Source organism: Gopherus flavomarginatus, chromosome 2 (genome assembly GCF_025201925.1).
Source record: "Gopherus flavomarginatus isolate rGopFla2 chromosome 2, rGopFla2.mat.asm, whole genome shotgun sequence".
NCBI lineage: Eukaryota > Metazoa > Chordata > Testudines > Testudinidae > Gopherus > Gopherus flavomarginatus.
In genome coordinates, this window is record NC_066618.1 from 42,201,512 (window position 1) to 42,222,004 (window position 20,493).

Below are 20,493 nucleotides of genomic sequence, written 5' to 3' on the forward strand. Positions count from 1 at the left end.
GGTTGCAAAAAAAGCAAACATCTTTCTGGGATGTATTAGCAGGAGTTTTGTAAGCAAGACATGAGAAGTAATTCTTCTACTCTACTCTGCGCTGATTAGGCCTCAACTGGAATTTTGTGTCCAGTTCTGGGTGCCACATTTCAGGAAGGATGTGGACAAATTGGAGAGAGTCCAGAGAAGAGCGACAAAATGATTATAAGTCTAGAAAACATGACCTATGAGGGAAGATTGAAAAAATTTGGGTTTATTTAGTCTGGAAAAAACAAGACTGAGAGGGGACATGATAACAGTTTTCAAGTATGTAAAAGTTTGTTATAAGGAGGAGGAAGAAAAATTGTTTTTATTAACCTCTGAGGATAGAACAAGAAGCAATGGACTTAAATTGCAGCAAAGGAGTTTTAGGTTGGACATTAGGAAAAACTTCCTGACTGTCAGGGTGGTTAAGTACTGGAATAAATTGCCTAGGAAGGTGGTGGTGGAGATTTTTAAGAGAAGGTTAGACAAACACCTGTCAGGAATGGTCTAGGTCATTAGTCCTGCCACAATTGCAGAGGACTGGACTAGATGACTTCTCGAGGTCCCTTCCAGTTCTGTGATTCTATGATTCCCATTGACATAGCAGGAACAATAATACTTCTTTAGCCTCCCAGGGCGTTAGAATAATCCCACGGATGCTTGTGCGATTGTTGTATGCTCACATACCATAGTAATAGGGGCCACATGCTGCTAGCCAGGGTGGGGCTTTGATGGGCCAGATGCAGTGGAGACATTTTCTGGAGGGGAAGCGGACATCTTGGCTGGGAGTGGAGAAAGTGTTTCTTGTGCACCCTCTTTCCCCTCCAGCAGATGGGGGCTGCTGCTTCACTCTCCCCACTTCCTTGTGCTATGTTGTGTAGGGATCAAGGGAACACCTGCTGCATCAGGATCCACACTCTAGGGTGTTCACCACCCATCAGTACTGCCACTGGGCAATTGGAGTGGTGTGGGGCTGGACTACTGGCTCCCATCTGATGGAGGAAGGGCATGATACAGCTTTTCTTCCAGATGGGGTGGACATTGCAGGCTCCCTATTTAAGCCCCTCCCTTATACTATCCCTTTGGTGATGCTGGCTGTTGGACTGATCTCCTGTGTTAGGGCCTGGAAGGGATTTTCCCCGTATGGTGAAACTGGCAAATTGCTGTGTGGGTTTTTTTGCCTTCAGCTTGGCTGGTTGCAGGGAGGCGTAACTATGATTGTTGCAACAGGAGCAGGTACCAGTACGTTGGTGGGTGAGGAATGTCCCAGTGATGGTCCTAAAACCTAGCACACTGCTTGGGCAATGGCACTGGGTACTGAGAGGGGGGATGTTTCTGTCTGGCACGGCTTGCAACTCATCTCATATTTCCTCCTTCCTGTGAGGAGAGGTCAAGACCCTGGTATCCGGTACAGAGGGGAGCAGGCCCTTCACACTCACCCTTAGATTTATAATACATGCTCCTCATCCAGATCAGACATCAGCCAAAATAAGCCCAAAGAAGGGAGCAAAAAGAGAATGTCAAGACAATCTCGGTGGCAGAAAGCCAAGCAGTTTCAGGGTGTATATGTGCTGATGTAGGTAGTACTGTACATGCTCCTTCTGTCTTGCAGTGCATGCTGTCTACTGCATGGGGGCAGCTGATGTACATATCTGGAACTAGTACACAGGGCCAGCTCCAGGCCCCAGCACGCCAAGTGCGTGCTTGGGGCGGCATGCCATGGGGGGCGCTCTGCTGGTTGCCGGGAGTGTCTGCTGGTCTCGTGGCTCCGGTGGAGCATCCGCAGGCAGCTGACCCTCCGCAGCCACGTCTGCAGGAGATCCACCGGAGCTGCGGGACTGGCGAGTGGCAGAGCGCCCCCTGCGGTTTGCCGCCATGCTTGGGGTGGCAAAATGGCTAGAGCCGGCCCTCCTAGTACAATAGACATTTGAGTGTCGGATTCTTTTGTATACACTTTAAGTTCTTTGACAGTGATTCTTTGTAAACAAACAGGATTACACCAAATATTGGCAAAATGACTGGGCCCAGGGGCAGGAGTAACTGCACTTCAATCCAGCTAAATCAGGGTTTCTCAAACAGGGGTTGCTGCTTGTGCAGGGAAAGCCCCTGGCGGGCCATGCCGGTGTGTTTACCTGCTCCATCTGGAGGTCCAGCCAATTGTGGCTCCCACTGGCCACGGATCACTGCAGCCTCCATTGGCCCAGAGCAGCGATCTACAGCCAGTGGCAGCCACGATCAGCTGCACCTCCAGACGGGGAAGATAAACACATCAGCCTGGCCCACCAGGGGCTTTCCCTGCACAAGCAGTGACCTCTGTTTGAAAAACCCTGATTTAGCCCATTATTACCACATTTATACAACTAGGACCCTGTGTATGATTGTGAGAGTGTGGACAGACTTTAGAGCCTGTGGCAAAGCAGCCTCGTCTGCTTCTATAAGGGGAAGAAACACCAACGGCTAGATGGAAGTGCATACCCATGCCCCTGGGCCCAGACATTTTGCCAATATTTGGAACCTTGTTGAGTTGAGGAGAAATTGCTGATATGAGTCAGGCATTTGGTGTAATCCTGTTTGTTTACAAAGAATGTACACAAAGTCCTCTTTCCCTGCAGACCCTGGGAACAAACAGACAACAGCAGACAGTTTCCTTGCTCATAACGTCTAAGCCAGCCCTGTGCCTCAAGAAGCCCCATCTCTATTTCCTCTCAGGGACACCCTGACAATTGCTTCTCTAGCTTTCCCAGCTCTCTGTTTGTTTCTCTTTCTTACACACACAGCTCTACCAACCAATGTCCCAGCCCCTGCATTTTCAATAAGTCCTGAGGAAACCCCTCTAATCCTCCTAGTCAGGCTTTTGCCATGCAACCCACCACCTTTGGAGGTGGCTTTTGTTGTTTCAGTTTAATTCTTCCAGTTAGCCCAGCGGTGAGCACAAAGGTCAGTGTCAGTGAGGTCTGTGATGGCCTTTTGTGCAAAGACAAGAAGCCAGCAGCCAGCAACACATCACTATTCTGAGGGTTACCACACATCCGGATTATCCCGGACATGTTCGGATTTGGGGGTTTTAAATAGCTGTGCAGGAAGACTTTGTGAAAATCTAAAAAGGTCTGAGATTTCCCTCCCAATGCAGAGTGCGGTGTGGCTGACAGAGCGGCTGGACCGGATTGAGCCGCTCGCACTGGGGCCTCCAGCAGCCAGAGCCCCTCCCTGCTTCCTCCTCCTCTGCAGCCTCAGTGCACTATGCCAGCAGCGCTGGGGGGGGGGCAGGTTGTGCTCCGCGGGGGAGCACAACGTGTCTGTAGCAGCATGTCTGGCTCCGCGTGAAGCCACACACGCTGATCTGAGCGGCATGGTAAGGGGGTTGGGGGGTGGGAAAAGGGGCAGGGGTTTCTGGGGGGCAGTCCGGGGACAGGGATCGGGGGTTGGATGGATTGGGGGTTCTGTGGGGGCCTGTCAGGGGGCAGGGGTGTGGAGAGGGGTAGAGGCAGTCAGGGGACAGGGAGCAGGGGGGGTTAGATGTGTCGGGGGTTCTGAGGGGGCCTGTCAGGGGGTTGACGGTGTGGATAGGAGTTGGGGCAATCAGGGGACAGGTAGGGGGTGGAGTCCTAGGGGGGCAGTTGGGGGGGTCTCAGGAGGAGGCAGTCAGGGACAAGGAGAAGGGAGGCTTAGATGGGGGTGGGGTCCTGGGGGGCAGTTAGGGGCAAGGGTCCTGGAAGGGGAGATCAGGGGACAAAGAGCAGGGGGGGTTGGATGGGTTGGGGGTTCTGGGGGGGGCAGTCGGGGGTTGGGAAGTGGGGAGAGTGAATAGGGGGTGGGGCTACCCCCCCATGTAGTGTCCTCTTTTTTGAAAGATCAAATTTGGTAACCCTACTATTCTACTAACTCTCTTAGGCAAGGTGGGTCTCATTAGTTTCCAGTCGTGAATAGTAAAAGGCTGAGCAGTCATTTCTGAAGAGAGAGCTAGTGGCACAGACACAAATGTTCTGCAGGCTGTTGTGGATCAAAAATCCCCAATGGCCAGAGACAGGACACTAGCTGAGTTACTACAGAGAATTCTTTCCCAGGTATCTGCCTGCTGGGTCTTGCCCACATGCCCAGGGTCTCACTGATCACCATATTTGGGTCAGAAGGAAATTTCCCCTGGATCAGCTTGGCAGAGACCCTGAGTTTTTTTTACCCTCCTCTGCAGCATGGGGCATAGGTCCGTTGCAGGTTTAAACTAGGGCTGTCAAAAAACACACTGTTAAACAAGAATAGAATAGCCATTTAAATTTATTATAAATATTTTTGGCTTGTTTTCTATATTTTCAAATATATTGATTTCAATTACAATACAGAATACAAAGTGTACCTTGCTCCCTTTTCACTTGTAGCTTTAAACCCACTAATTCTGCCTTGTTGAGTGGAAATAGAACAGCTTGCTGTGATAGAATGTTAGTTGCACTAACAAACGTGCTAAGAATGAACTGATCTTGTGCAAACAGAGAAATAGAGTGCAGTAAAATTGTTTTGTGGACATGATGATTAGCAAGTTAGCAGCCTTTCCCCCTTCTTAGCTGATGTATGTATACTAGGCCTTTACAAATAAGCTGAAATGCAATGTCACCTTCCCTAATGAGGCATCTAGCTGACAGCAATGAAAGGGTTAAGCTAACAGTGCAATTTTTAGCAGTAATGGTGCTATAGAAACACACTAGAGAATTGCCTCCCAACTCTAGGTGGCTGGGGTTGATAGTCCGACTCCTCCCTGTGGTCAGATGGTGATGGCTATTACTGATGCTCTGTAGAACGGAATGTGAAAGGTAGATATTGCTTTGAAAGATGGCCCTTGCCCTTAACGTGGTAACAGTACCCACAGATAGCTACCATTCCCTCACTATTTATTTCAGATGTGGCTTTTCCACTTCCAAACATGCTGATTGGTTTCCTTTGTCTTTGATTTCTTTGGCAACAAGATGAAAAGAAGTGGTGTCAGCCACCTAGAGTGAATCATATGATTTATCCCTACTCTTTTATGGTCAGTGCTACTTGAAGCTTAAAGGAGGACGATAGGATAGCGCTTTCAATCCTGCTTTAAAAATAAAACAAAACCAGTTGCCCAGGGAAAGAGCAAGAATACTGCAAATTATTCCACAGCAAAAACTAGCTGAATAGTCTCACCATACTAAGAGGGTGGCCGATGGCTGTGTTACCTTCATGCTGTTTGATCTAGGAAGATCAGGAGTATGTTAGTATATAACTGCAGTAAGCTACTTACCACTGAGCCAACAAACAACCTCATAAGAAAACTATATTTCCCACTGTAATGACCTGAGTGGTGGAGATGCTATTGGAGATTGTGGCTTTGTTCTGCTTTCTGGAAAACTCTAATAGTACCTATGAAGTGGTCTCCATTCGCTGGGTAGTGCCACTGGAGGGTGCAATGTCAACTCTTGCCAAGTGGCTGCTATAACGGAAAGTCATCTCTTCACATGGTCCCTGAGTGATGACTAGTGTTAAATGCTGGTTGCCTTTGCTAAGTAAAGCCCACTCAAAGACTGGATCCTGATGAGGGGGCAATTACCACTGCATTCTGCATGGTTAGTTAAGCAAAATTCTATATAGAATTTATTTCTGGATCATTGTTGACACATCATTTAATGATTTTTTGAGCGGTGACTAACACCACAATTTGTGATCCATGCTCACAGTCAATAATATTAATGCTCAAAGTGAAGAAGCTGATGGTTTCCAGCCATTTGTGTACTTTGGGTCATTTCACCATAAGGCCTCTTTTTGTATAGTGTTAGGGGAAAAAATGTAAAAATAGCTACCAGGGAACAGTGTGTCCCAACACCCTAGGAATACATTGTTTGTACAAGATCGATACACTATTTGATTTACCCTAACTCTTGCTGCAGTTACCCAAATTTCTAAAGCAAATAAGTTTTAAATGTATTTGCAGATGTTCTGAGGCTTGTGTTACTTATAGGGGAGAAATATTATCATCTGTCTGAAGTGGAGGGGTGGGATGCACCAAATCTGGATTCTATTCAAGCTGTGCTCCACACCTGTTGCCTGACCTTGGCTAACTCACATAACTGCTTTCTGCCTCAGTTTCCCCAGCTGTAAAATTGGGATAGTCCATCCTTCATGGGGATTTTGTGAGGTTTAATATTTGTTAAACATCGAGATCCTTGGATGAAAGTTTCTATATATATGTGGAAATTATGTAGGGTATAATACATGGGTCACCAAGGGATAACCTTACATCACCTCTAACCACCACAAACTGTTTCAGCTATGTCCCTGGATTTTCTTGCCCTTGTGTGATGTAATTTGTTAGACAGAAGTAGCAAAATATAGAAGGCTTAAATACAAGTCCTGGTTTACTGAGAGTGGCACCTGTTCTACCCTGGTCAAAGGATGTTTCTTTTTTTCCTTTCATTGAACTCTTTCCCTGTTTTTAACTACTGTCTAGTGAGATCACCAGTGCACCAAGTGCTGGAATACCGTGTTCAGCTTTAGTGCCCTCGCTTTTGAAAATGTGGTGAAGAGTTGGAAAGGCTTTAGGAATGCACTACAAGAATGATTTGATCTCTGGAAAGCATGCTACAAACTGAGCAATTTAAGGAGCTCAATACTTATGTTAATGAAGGAAAGGTCCAGAGGTGAATTGATCATAGGCTATAATTTCCAACACAGGGAGAAAACAACAGACACTACAAGGTTCTTTAATCTATTACATCCAAAAAAACTCTACATTAAAAGAATGTTGAAGTTGCAGTCGAGAACTCAAATGTTAGGAAATGCCAGATTTAAGGTTTCCTCTTCATCCTTAATTCAGCCCCCTTATGTGCAGGTGTGACCCAGAGATGTCTTGATACAAACTGGCAGAGAACACAGGGGTGCATAAGGGTTACACAGATCCCCTGGGTCTGATATTTAAATATTAGTTCCCCAAAGAGTGCATGCGAAGTGATTTATAACAGCCTGTGTCACACTGATCCTCATAATCATAGTGAAATGTATTGTATATATGCTGAAAGTTATGTTCTCAAGATCTGTGATTGAGGCTGGTCACCAAAGAGTGGGAAACAGGTTTCTTTCAGGCATGAGATGTTTAATCTATCTGGCTGGCTACTTGTACATTGAGTATTGTGTGGTTCACACCGGGCACTCATTTACAGTCTGACCTGAATGCTAATGAAGGGACTCTTGAGATCTTCCAGAGAGGGAATTTTTAGACAGAAATAAGGCAGCAGGAGGGAGTTCTGCTTACAGGTGAAGACAGTGGATTTTTGGACAATCCAAGTTACATTCTACATCATTTAGCGAGGGGACAAGCAGAAAGCATGGCTTGTTGTATCAGCCTACATGGCTAAAAAATGCTGGTGAGCAGTACTACATCCTAATGTGTGATGGGGATCACAAGGTGAAACCGAAACTGTCAGACTGCTGCGCCCTTTGTCCCAGCAAGCTGGGGTATCCCTCACACCCTGTGATGCTTTTGGCAATTTACAAACCTCTGGCAGGTGCTGCACTTACACAGACATCCACAGGCAGCAATACACCCAACTGGTTACATGAATACTTCTCCCAGACACTCATAACCCAACAATGTAGACGCTCCAGCCAATTCCCCCCAGACCCAGTGTCTCCAGTCAACCAACCAGAAAACAAGAACCACACTAGTCACCATCTCTGGAAAGTTTGACTTAAGTGACTTGCTTAGCATGACACAGGCAGAGGTAGGGATAAAATCCACTTCTTCAGGGGGGCATTCAACTGCCTAAATCATGAGACCATCCTTTCTCTTTCTGCAATACTCTGTCTCTAACTATACACTTCCCAAATTCTGCAACAAATTAGGCAGGGACCCCGCAGCCAACAGTCTACTTCACTCCCAGCAGACAATCTGTCTGTGCACCACATATCTGGAAGTAAATATTGTGTTAAGTGTTGAGCTTACCTCCATCTTCAGAAACACCCCATTAAGTATTATTGAGCTGCTTGTGATTGTTGATATGTGGTTGTATAACTGTGGGTCCGCATGGGGAGTACACAAACTCTTATACAATTAAGCTACTCTTAGTGGCAGGGTAAGACATGTTTGTTGACAGGGACGATAAACAGTTTCCAATGTAACTACTGCCAGTTCATCAGTATAAGCTCCTGAGCACTACTTGCTCATTTAACCTGTACAAAATTTGACCCTTTGAGGTACAGATGCAAAATACTTGGAAAGTTGTGTTACTACTACTTTAGATAAGGCAATAAAGACACAGCTAAGTCAAGTGACTTACTGAACATCTTAACTCTGAGGCAGTCACATACAAACTGTTTCATGCCACCAAAGCCTAGGCTCACCTGGCATTAAAAGCCCAGAGCTCCACTTCAGCATCAGGAAGTGGTTTGATTGTGGGATATGGGCTATTTTTACAAATATCTGACCTATTTTTGTCTTCTCTTTTCTGCCATAGTTTAGTGATTTTATCTAGCATCAATAGGCAATGAGCCCACAATTGTTGTTTTAGGGTAGACAGCTGGCTTGTTCCCCCCTTCTAGGCTTATAGTGGATGGTAAATACCATTTGTAGGATGGCATGAGTTTCAGTAGCTTTTATAGTTAATGCCCTTGCTCTAGGTGCCACTGATAAGTAGTGTGACCATACAGCAAATGTGAAAAAGCAGGAGGGGTTTGGAGGTAATAGGAGCCTGTATAAGAAATACTCCAAAATTGGGACTGTCCCTATAAAATCAGGACATCTAGTCACCCTACTTACAAGGAGTTATGTATATCTAAACAACCCCCATGCAGAGGCACTGGTGCAGCTTTTCACTTTTTAAAAACAGTGAATTTCTATAGGTAGAAGAAGAGTCATTGGATATGATTCCATAGCCTGGTTTTGAAACCAAGCACCTGCAGCTCATGAACATGGATGCTCACCTGTGAAAGCAAGGCTAACACTATGTTCACTAATACGTAGTTAGTAATTTGAGAGAAGTGTCAGTTCAACTTGCATCTACTCATCTGCCAGCTTGTGTAGACTAGGAGTTCTCAAACTGGGGCTTGTGACCCCTCAGGGGGTCATGAGGTTATTACAGGGGGTTTGAGCTGTCAACCTCCACCGCAAACCCTACTTTGCCTCCAGCAGTTATAATAGTGTTAAATATATATTTAACAAGAGTTTAGTGTATAAGAGGGGTTCATTCAGACTTGCTATGTGAAAGTACACCAGTACAAAAGTTCGAGAACCACTCGTGTAGTCCATTTAATTCAAGATGGAGTGGTCCAGTGCCCATGTATCATAATTTGAAGCAAGCTAAAGTTAAGGAAGTGAGTACAAATGTAAGTTTCTTCCAAGTGTTTTTGCTGATTCTAATGAAGTTCCATGCAACTGTCATTAATGGAGTTGTGCAGGTTATTAGATACTTTGAGCATAGAGTTGCTATTCCAGTGCTTTTGGAAGGAAAGCGATCAATGTTTAACAAATTAAAACACATTAAAAAGCCATTTTCCAAATATTTATTGAAGCAGTGAAATTGCTCATACTGTGCTGGAAAAAGCAGTTTTATTGAATTCAGAAACTTAAACAGTATTGCAGCACAAGATATTGCTATCCATAAACTAGACTCCATTGTAAACTCTAAACCTTCAGGGAGAGTCAGTTTGCAAGATCTAATACCTATTCTCTAGCATAATAATCTTGCACTTTTGGAAAAACTGCAGAAAGGCACTTAAGCTGTTTCTTCCTTTAAGACAGGGACTTTTTAAATTCTGCTGGTAAGAATTTTTTCACTGCACAAGTGAGAAATGTGCAGTTTCTCTAGGGTTTTCACTCCAGATCATCGTGATGCTGGGAAGTTTCATTGATGACCTGTTGAAGAATAAGACAGCTTACATTAATTCTGAGCAATTTCAATACTCTAGACATCTGATGTAAAATTAAATTTTACTAGAATAAGTCTTTACACTATTAGCAGCACAGCTAATATCTTCCACTTATGCTATAGTGGAAGTTGATGACAACCACTCACTTACAGAAAAGTCAGCAATTGGTTGATTAAATTCCTAGTTGAAAGTGAGCAAAAAGGCATGGGGGCAATAATATCTTGTTTACAAGCACCTTATTTGCCTGCCATATCATAGAACTAAGTCACTTTTAGGAATCATTTCAGAACCAGCTAACCCATCTCCCTAGATCTAATATCTGAGAAAACAGAAGTAGCAGCCTTGGACAGATGTCTTTACAGCATGGTTATGAATGTTGTGCCATCCCTGCATAGAGAGGTCCCTAGTTTGAAGGTTGAAGTTAGCACATTCTGATCTGTACAAAATATTCAGCCCAAATGCATGTTACTATACTGTGTTGCACTACTGTAGCTTGGGAAGGTACTTCAGCATGCACTGTTTGGTAAATGAAGTTAGAATGTACTAGATAATAGCTTGTTGCGATGTACAGTGTTATATCTATATTTGTCATTTGTTTTACTTCCTCCACTAAAAGAAACTAAATTGGCACCAACCTGTCCGTCTCTGGTTTCAACAGTCTTAATTAAGAGTGTCCTCTTTGAGTGGGTGTCAACGATAGGATGAGACTCAATGTTGGTTTCTGCAGATGTAAAATTGGTCTGTTATGATTCTTCAGTGATCTAGTTTAAGTTATGTATGTGCAATAGCAAATGAGTGATAGAATAGACCGATTCTTTACAGGAAAGACTGATGCACTTCATAGCATGACAAGTGCCAGGCACCAACAATTAAGGTCCTAAAATTGCTAGATGTTTTGTAATTTTAGCCATCACTTAATTCTGATCACCCATTGTTAAAGTAAGACTTCAAAAACACTGTTTAGGAGGTCTCTATCCAGATCACTTACAGAAATTACTCAATATAGAGGGCTCCAGTCTGAGGTTATTTTAAATGACAAGTAACTGGCTACAACCAACTCTAATTCAGATATCTTGCATAGATGCAGGCAAGAGTTCTGGAAGTGGCTAATGATCCTGGTGTTGATTTTCAGGTGCTCCTTTTGACATCTCAAAAGGGCCTGATTTTCAGGGAGCATGAGTTCCTGCCTTCAGAAAAAACCCTTTTAAGTTGTCTTCAGTTGGGTATCCAAGATCATAACAAAACCTATAGCCAGTGTTTTGTGACTAGTGAAGTTATTACAAGGAATCTCTTCCTGAACTAAAAGTGCCCCAGCCACTCAAAACAAGTAGTTAAAATACCAATGTTTTGAATTAGAGGTCTCTGGTGTTAAAAAGAACAACAACATCTGGGTTTGGCTATCAAAACCTGCATCAATTACACCAGGCTAAAAGGAAGCTGTCTTTAGAGTATTAGTTTACCACAGCAAAAGGATACACCTTGTCAAAGAAGCTTCCCAACACTATTCGTGAGAAATTAGATACTACTTACCCCTCAGATTCAGGGAAGCAAAAGTTGGAATAGGCACAGTAATTCTGCAAAAGAGAATTCAAGTTTAGTGAAGCTAGTCTCTGGAATTTGGTAATTCTTATAGCAGCTACTCTTCCGAGTTGCTGGCCATATTTGCATTAGTTTTATCTACCTGCTCTCCTCTCCCTCCAACAGTTTTCTATATGTAGCAATCTCAATATCAAGAGCCATCTTGACATTCAGCAGTTCTTGGTACTCATGAAGATGACGAGCCATTTCCTCCTTCATGTTTTGGATTTCCTCCTGCAGACGGGCAATAGTGTCTTGGTAGTTAGCAGCTTCAACAGCAAAGTTTTCCTCCATCTCACGCATCTGGCGCTCCAGGGATTCATTCTGCAAGAGAATTTTCAAATGAAGTGTTGGCTGCAGTTTAGTAGCTGTCAGACTTCATCTGTTGGGTGTTTAACACCACATACCCACCCAACATGTTCTATTCTATTATAGAAGTTTAATAACCTCACCACTAATTAATGCACTAGTGGAAGGGGCTAAAAACATGACATGACTAACTGCCATTTGTTGCTCTTTCATCCTCTCATGGGGCAATTATGGGAGCAATGTAGTATAACATTTACATATCAGAAGAGGCAGGGTCACAGTGCACCTTGCATTTGAAGTGGAAGTAGGCGGTATTGTCCCTAAGTTCCCTGTGTCACAATCCAAGAGCAGCCTGAGAAACCTCACCTGCAAGTTTCATCTAGTACAAATCAGGTCAGTGGTTTATTTTCAGAGACCTAGATTTGTACCACTGACAGTGCCTAGTTATTGAAGTTTCCACATTAAGTAGAGTTTGACAATCTTAAAGATTTGCTTAGTTATACAGAGAAAAAACATGTCCATTCTTTAAATCTTGCTTTGTTTCATAGAGATACCAATATACAATTAAAGTTAGATATGAAGCCTTTTGTTTTCCAAAGGAAAATGTAATTAACAAGGAGTACAGTGTGAAGTGCAAGATTAGTTAACAGTGGATTAATCTTTCAATTACTCAGCTTGCAAATTTATATACACTGCTCAATATTTCAGCTTTAAAAATAAGGTGTCAAAGCTGAACGGTCACCTCCTTCACCTTCATTCCATAGTCAGCCAGCACACAGCTGAAAGCTGCAGGTTAATCAAAAAGGACCTTTAGCTTATATTTTAGAATTCCATTTTAGACTGCCATCTTGTTTGATAGGTCACTTCTATTCACATCCATCTTAGCATTTAATGTGACAAGGTAACAGCACAAGTAGTAACAGCTGCAGTGGTATCTTGCACTTACAGTTCCTTTAAGTGCATCAACTTCGCAGGTGAGGGACTGTATTTGTCTGCGGTACTCATTAGCTTCCTGTTTGGCCTGACGTAGGGCATCATTGTTCCTAGTAGCAGCTTCAGAGAGATCTGCAAACTGTTGAAAAAGCCAGATTTACAGTTAGTACAATACTTTAACAAAAATGTATCCTACTCCAGTGTCCCAGATAAGGGTAAGAGGATTGGTGAGTAAGAGACTGCACATAGAAAGATCTTAATATTTGAAAGAAAGGCTCCAAACTAGTGTCATGCTGTTACAACTCTTGATTTCATTTTTAACCATCAAATTAGAGAATGATCACATCTTCAGAAGTTAGCGTTCATCATTCTTTATCTACAATGTATGTTGCGCTATATCTACACCCATCCATTTCTTCCTCTACCAGCTCATCTGTACACAAGCCATCCTTTAATACATGGGATTCTTCTAGCTATGCAAAGAATAGGAACTATGACAAAACAGACATTAAACTACTGTAGTATCTAGGTTCTTGACACAGTATTATGGATCAAGACTTAGTGTTGACTTATGACAGGCAGTACCTGTTTTGGGGCAGTTAGATAAAGCCTTGCCTCCGGGATGTAAGTAGTTATGTATTATGGCAAAGCTATCATGGATATCTAAAAAGTAAAGTTAAGCCAAATATCCTTATTGCCACAAGGGCCATCCACTTACCTTGGACTTGTACCATTCTTCAGCTTCCTGAAGATTCTTAGCAGCAACACTTTCATACTGCTGACGGACATCACGCAGGGCAGCAGTGAGATCTGGTTTAGCAACATCCACATCAATTTGGATATGTTGTTCCTGAATCTGGGCCTGCAGTTCCCGAATTTCCTTAAGAAAACAGTGGACAGTCAAGTACTGTTCTATGGTAGAAGGTACAGATTAATAATCTAATGAATATGCACTTTACCTCATCATGAAGCTTCTTCAAGAAGACAATCTCTTCTTGCAAGGACTCAACTTTGCGCTCAAGATCAAGACGTGCCAGAGAAGCATTGTCCACATCCTAATTAAAGGGAAAGATCATTTAGCAAGCGGAAAAAAATGAATCAGTTTAATAAGCAAGTTTACTGCTACTTTGATAGCAAGTCAAACAGCACAGTGACCTCCCTGAAAGTCTGTAGCCAGAAATATGAAATGTATTTGCAAATTGGGTACTTGCATGCACAGAGTTGCATGTCAGCTGTCAATTGTGTATATATTTTATACATAAGCATTAAATCAAGCAGCACATGTTTCAGTCTAACTCAAAACCATTTGGATTTTTCTGAAGTATTTGTTATGCATCCATCAGAAGATAATAAATATGAGAGTCAGGATAACAAAGTTAAGCAATTTCTTGCCAAATTCTCTGGCAACATTAATCCAATCCCTAGAAAAAAAGTTGATATATTTTATTCATCAGAACACCTCCCTACCTTCTATTTGATGTTACTGCATACTGTCCTCATTACAGAACTAGATAGCACTACTAGTGCTCAGCTTGGCACCATGCTTTATCTCAGAGAGGAAGAATTCATTGGTGGGTTAATTGTGTACAACCTAAAGCGCTTTTAAGGTCAAGGCATTCTGGGAGGAGGTTTATACAAATCTAATTAATTATCGACCTTGTGCACATTGTCAAAGATTCATAGAATTTAAGGGGATCATTTACATATTAAATCTTAAATTGATGGCACATCTGGCATACAAACTGTTACTTCTGGTGTATTCCCCCACTCATTTTAACCAGTGGTACCTGAAAAGTCTTGAACTACAAGCATGCCATAAACTTCAAATTGACCGAACACATACATTAGAGTTGAAACAACAGCCTACAGTGGAGGGACTAACTTGATAAACTTTAGTTGGAGATGTTCCAACTTACCACACGTGCTTCCATTACATGAGCACAATGCAATATAGTTTAATGAATGGAATGAAATTAATTTAAGCATAACTTGTAATCAATCTTTTTTCCAGTTTTGGAGGGCCATGTTAGAGTGGTTAAGAAGCCCTTTAGTCCTAGCATCAGGGCTAAGTTTTCAAAGCAGTCTGTTGGAGCCAGATATGCAATTAGATGATGCACAGATTTGAATATTTACTTGGACTTTTGTTTAAGCATATTCATAGTGATGGGACAATATTAGAGGACTGGATAAGCCTGTATATTTCTAGCTGCATCTCTGAATTTGAGCCAAGAAGTCAGTCTTGCCAGGGGCTCTCAGACACATTCCCTAGTAGCAGTCCAGCTGGGTATACATTGCTGTAACTCATTCTTTGTACGGATGCACTTGCTACCTGGCTGTGCCCTAAAGCAAGCAACTCATTGAAGCTTTATCAAAGGATGATGGATGAACTCAGATGCATCAAATAGTTGAACAGGTAACTGCTTCAGAATGAAAAGCTATGTAAGGCAAGTGAACTTATTTGGTTACTTGAAGAACAGCTCTTACCATGCGAGTGTTATTTTGCTGTTCTGATGTGGAATTTTAAGTGCCACAAAAATAGTGTCCTACAGTTCTTTGAAACTATACTTAAAGGCTGAAATAGCATGAAGCTTCTGTGCCCTGGTAGGAAGACTAAGGCTGTTCCTTCTTGAGAAAGAAAGTCCATAGCAAGCTATATATTTAGTTTTGTATGTCAAACTTTTGACATCCATTCACCAAGGGAAAGATATTTGTCATGCCAATGCTTGTTTAGGCTTTTTTATTCCTCAGATTCATGCATCTTTAAAACTTCCTCCTGTTTTCCTACCTTAAAGTGTGTAAGTCATTTGCAGTCAGACCCAAGATAGTGGCACTCATACTGAATGTGAGTAACAGGTCTTCAGTGAAATTTATGGTTGGTGCCTGTACTTCTGCTGACCAGTATTAAATACTGAATTCTATGCATCTAGTATTACTGACACCTTACATCTTAAAGGTTCAGTACATGTATCCCATTCTGTAATACTAATGGCGGTACTGGGCATCTAGGTACAGCAAGGATTGAGATTGCAGAGAAAAAAATCACTTCTGAGTAACCTGCTTATTAGAATACAAACATCATTTATGTTATTAGCATATGGCAACTAAGTATAATCCAGTCTATGAAATATGCTAAAATGTTTAACACCAAGGAATAGGACAGAGTGCATGCTGAGAGCACTCCCTTCCTCCAACTCTAGACAGTTAGATCAGTTTGAAAGAGAACTGTGTCCCTTCAAAAGGGCAGGTAAGTGCAAGATCCTTTGCACACCTTTAATAAATTAAGCCTGACTTAAACCAGTTTACCTAGATTCTTTGCTGAGTTCAGCTCAGTGGAACTAGATCAAGGTTAAGTGCATTTAAGAATGCCTATGCAGGACTTTACACCAGTTTAAGTCAATTACGTTAGGTAAGCCAGTGCAACAAGTGTTAGACAAGCCTGATGATGTGAAACATCAATATCACTATTCTTTAAATACAGAAGAAATTGAGGTTCATTAAGATAATGCCTGGTATTGTCCACATTTCAGGCAAGCAACTCCATTTTTCAACATGCCTTCATTCTTGCATAAAGAGCTCATGTTATTTGTCTTGAGCAAGGCTTGGGACTACGTTGGTACAATTCAGCTTGATTGGCAAAATTCTGGTTGTTATTTAGACAGGCATCCACTAGGGACTCTAGAATACCAGACAATACCAGACTATGCAATTTTGTGACCCAAGCCACATCTGAGCCCAGCTGGCTGGAGATAAAAGGAATTCTAGTAATGCCTTTCCACAGTGATAGTCTCTTAAAAAAAAAAAAGTCTTGTGAGAGGCAAGTTCTATAAAGAAATCCAAACTCTAGTTAGAAGTTTTGGGTTTGTTTTTAACTAATGAAAAGAAAGGCTGAAGTTGCAAGAACACCTAGAGTTGCTTTTAATATAGTGCTTTTCCTCAGTAGATCTCAAAGCACTTTACAAAAAAGCTATTCCCTCCATCCTCCACCTGTAAAATGGGGAAATTGAGGCACAGATGGGTGATGTGAGTTGTCCAACATTACCAGCAGGCTACAAGCAGAGCTGGTCTTCAGAGCATTTTACAGTGTTGGACTGACTTGGAAGAGCTCAAAACCTATATATCAACTGAAGCCTAGTTTTTTTACTGAAAGTACAAAGTTATCTAGACAGCTTACAATTCACATTAATGTTTAGATGACTCAATGTTTCTCCTTTGAGAACTTCTTTTAAAGAAAAATCCAGTACACATAATCTTATGACTTGATTGTTATTAACTTTTGATATGACCAGGGATCCTAGAAATCTGTTTGCCATGGGAAAAAAAAAAATGAAGCCTCCTCCTCTCTGCCAAAAACAACAACCAAAAAAACCCAACTCACCACAGTTTCCATTTACAGAGAATATTTAGTTTTTCTATTTTGTGAAAAAAATTTAAATCATACATTGAAACTCCATTTATCCGACCTAATTGTGACTGGGGCCAGATCAGAATAAAAAATTCTGATTATCAGGAGAACTGGCAAAGAGCTTTCTACCTCTTATTTTAAGATGGGTGAATGTGGGCAGTGAGCCATAGGTGGCTTGGTTAAATAGGGAGAGCTGGATAATGGAGGCTTGGATAAATGGGGTTCTACTGTATAAAACAGACATAGAAGTGTTTGGTACATGTAAAAAATACAAACTGCAATTCTATTAATTACAATTTTTAAGGAAGTTTGAAGCCTACCAGTGCCATCGACCATGATTAATAAAATTATCAGTAAAAACCTTGTGTTCAACTGATACCTAAATGTATTGTGACTAGGGAATTAAAGTTCAGTATTTCATTTTGATCACAGAAAACTAAGATCCCTGGTCATAACCCTCCCCTAAAATCTGAAGGCCGCCAGAAAGAGAAGTTGTCTGACCTATCAGTAGACAGCTCTAACAGGAAAATTCTCACATGTTAGAGCCATTCTTATCTTGCAAGAATTTCAGAGCAGGAGTCCTGAACTAGGAATTTCAAGACTGGGCCATATCTAAAATAACTGATGTTATAAAACATTTCTCTAAAACACGCTTACATCATTACACATTCTGTAAGAATGCAGCCTGCAGCAAGCCACTCTTCTATACAAAGAGTTCTATTATTTCAATCTGCTGCCACCACGCTTGCCATAATGCCTGTATCTGCATTCCATAGTGAATCCCATAGAAACCATTAATACCCTTCAGCCAAGCGAACAGATGGCTCCCTTTCACCCTTATTGGATCAGAAAGCGATTCCACATTGGAGCGAGTTTGTAGAATAGGCTAGTCTTGGATAAAGCAAAACAATAGCTGTTCCCCTCTCCACTTAGACTATCATCCTCCTAAAGGAAACAAGTAGTTACTGCATGAGGACTGGTGGATTCTTGTTAAAAAAAGTCCCCCACAAAAAAATTAGAGTCTTATTTCTACACTTGTCCACTCCCTGCTTTAAGAGTTCACCTCTGATGTGTTAGACATTGTACCTAGTCATGCAAGCCAACACTTCTATTTCAAATTACTTATTGCAAATACATTCAGAAGTGTCAGATCTGCTATGTTTTAGTAGAATCTCCAAATACTTTAAAAGTTAACTGTTTCCAGTTTTACCAGTCTCTAGACTAAAGGAATGGCCATGCCCTTGATCAGAGTAACTTCCTGGAGGTACTGAGAGAAGTCTTGCACCTTTACAAGTTGCTTTTTTACCACTAGGTGGCCCTACATCTGACTTGTACATTATGCCAACTTTACACATTTCGGTTTACATTCAGTGTGCTCCTTATTATGCATTTTAATATGCAGAGATTACTACAAACCTGTCTGAAAGATTGCAGGGTGCTCTCAGCTTCTTCTCGCTGAATCATCTCTTCTTGCAACCTAAAAATAGTAGCATATTGATTAAACAAACAAACTAAGGGGGGGAAAAAGAAAACCAGCACTAGTGTCTGTTCAAATCCAGCTGGTAGCCACACCCAGCCAACATCCCAGTCAGAGGGGGAAGATGGGGCCTCTGACAAAAGGCATCTCGTTCCGACATTTTTCTGGTCTGTGCCCTCTTCATTAAGTTTGCATGACTGGGCTTTGAGGCTTTCTGCTGTTACAGCAGTCTGAAATCCACAGATAGCCTAACACAAGCAGTGCCAAAACCGTTACTGCTTATTCAGCTAATGCGCAACAAAAGGTTGACCTAGATTTGGGTTGGTTTTAAATAATCTTTTGCTACATTCAGATTCTGTTAGGCTGCAATATTTAAGAAGTGGATTAATTTGCCAAACCGAAGTTTTCAAACCCACCAAAAACCTCAAGATAAGATCCATGGTACAACACAGTAAGTACTAAGAACCCAGATGAGAGTGTGGCAAAGCTAACTGTTTACTTGGTCTTTTCACTACACTGTCCGAACAGAATACTAGAGACCCACGTTGGAGATTCCCCTAGAAGATGGGGGCCATCCATGATGGTTTTCCATAACAGCCTGCTTCTTCAACTTTAATCTGGACTAGAAGCGCCTTGAATATACATCAGGCTTCTTTTGGCTGCAGACCAGTTCGTTTATGGATACACACCAGTTAGTTATCCATGTGGACTGGATCTGTGCACTCCCGCCACCTCCCTGATGCTGAACTCAGCTTCAATGGCCATCTAGTTGGGGCTGACCCATCAGAACAACTTTAAGTGGTGTTTTTAGGCGGGGGGGGGGAGGCGGAGGGCCTTCTCGCACTCTGGAGCTGTAGATTGTTCCCTTCGCTCCCCACTTTGCCCTGAGGTCGAAGCCTGCGCGCCCCCTCCCCACCCATCCGCGCCCGGAGCACTCACTTCTCCCTGAGCCTCAGGATGTCATCGGCCAGGTTGTCCCTCTCCACCTCCACCCTGGCTTTGTCGTTGGTGAGCTGGTCCACCTGCCGGCGGAGCTCCCGCATCTCCTCCTCGTAGAGGTCCCCCAGGCGGGAGGTGCCCTTGCCCTTGAGCTGCTCCAGCTCGGCCAGCAGGATCTTGTTCTGCTGCTCCAGGAAGCGCACCTTGTCGATGTAGTTGGCGAAGCGGTCGTTCAGCTCCTGCAGCTCCACCTTCTCGTTGGTGCGGTTGGCCTTGAATTCCGTGTTGATGGCATCGGCCAGCGAGAAGTCCACGGTGTCGTGCATGAGCCGCGTGGGGGGCAGGCTGCTCCGCAGCCGCAGGGCCGAGGACTTGCTGGCATAGATGCCGCCGGGCGAGGAGGAGACCAGGCGGATGCTGCTGGGGCGGACGGCGCTGCCCAGCGAGTAGCGGCTGGAAGAGGTGATGTAGCGGCTGCCCGAGGTGCTGGGGCGGCTGCCGCCGCCGAACATCCTGCGGTACGAGCTCTTGCTGCTCACGGTCGTGCTCATGGCGGCGGCCGGCGCTTTGTAATCCGGGGGCGCTGGGTCCTGCGACTGCTGCCGGAGCGAGAGAGACGAAGGAGAACGGCGGTGGCTGCCCGCGGCGGTACTTATACCCCCGCCACGCCCTCGGCTCGGCTCGGCCGCGCGGCCCGCCCCGAGCCAGCCAACCCGGCCAGCCGGGCGGCCCCGCCTCTCGGCCTGAGCGGGGCGGGGCGGGGCCGGGCCGGGGTCTCTCTGCTGCCAGCCCGGGCCCGCCCTGCAGTGCGCACAAAGGCTGCGGGGCGGGGTCAGGATTCCCGGGCCCAGGGAGGGACGGGGCAGTTTGCGGGGGCTCAGGATGAGGGGACAGGGCGTGGGGGTCAGTAGGCGGCAGGGTGGGGAGAGCAGGAGGGGGTCAGTAGGCAGGGTGCAGGATCGGGGGG

At 43.6% G+C, this 20,493-nt stretch overlaps 2 protein-coding genes across 2 annotated transcripts in view; one reads left to right on the forward strand and one right to left on the reverse strand.

The window, feature by feature from the left end:
• The window catches only part of LOC127044584 (tRNA (cytosine(38)-C(5))-methyltransferase-like), a 513,024-nt gene that overhangs the window by 317,380 nt on the left and 175,151 nt on the right, over window positions 1-20,493 (forward strand). The window lies entirely within an intron of this gene.
• VIM (vimentin) lies at window positions 9,507-20,163 on the reverse strand. Its single transcript, XM_050939605.1, has 9 exons — window positions 19,527-20,163; window positions 18,527-18,587; window positions 13,668-13,763; window positions 13,427-13,588; window positions 12,722-12,847; window positions 11,570-11,790; window positions 11,419-11,462; window positions 10,524-10,609; window positions 9,507-9,874 (listed from the first exon to the last, which is right to left on the reverse strand). Exons 1-9 carry the CDS (start codon window positions 20,075-20,077, stop codon window positions 9,833-9,835), a joined length of 1,389 nt encoding a protein of 462 aa, XP_050795562.1. The 5' UTR covers window positions 20,078-20,163; the 3' UTR covers window positions 9,507-9,832.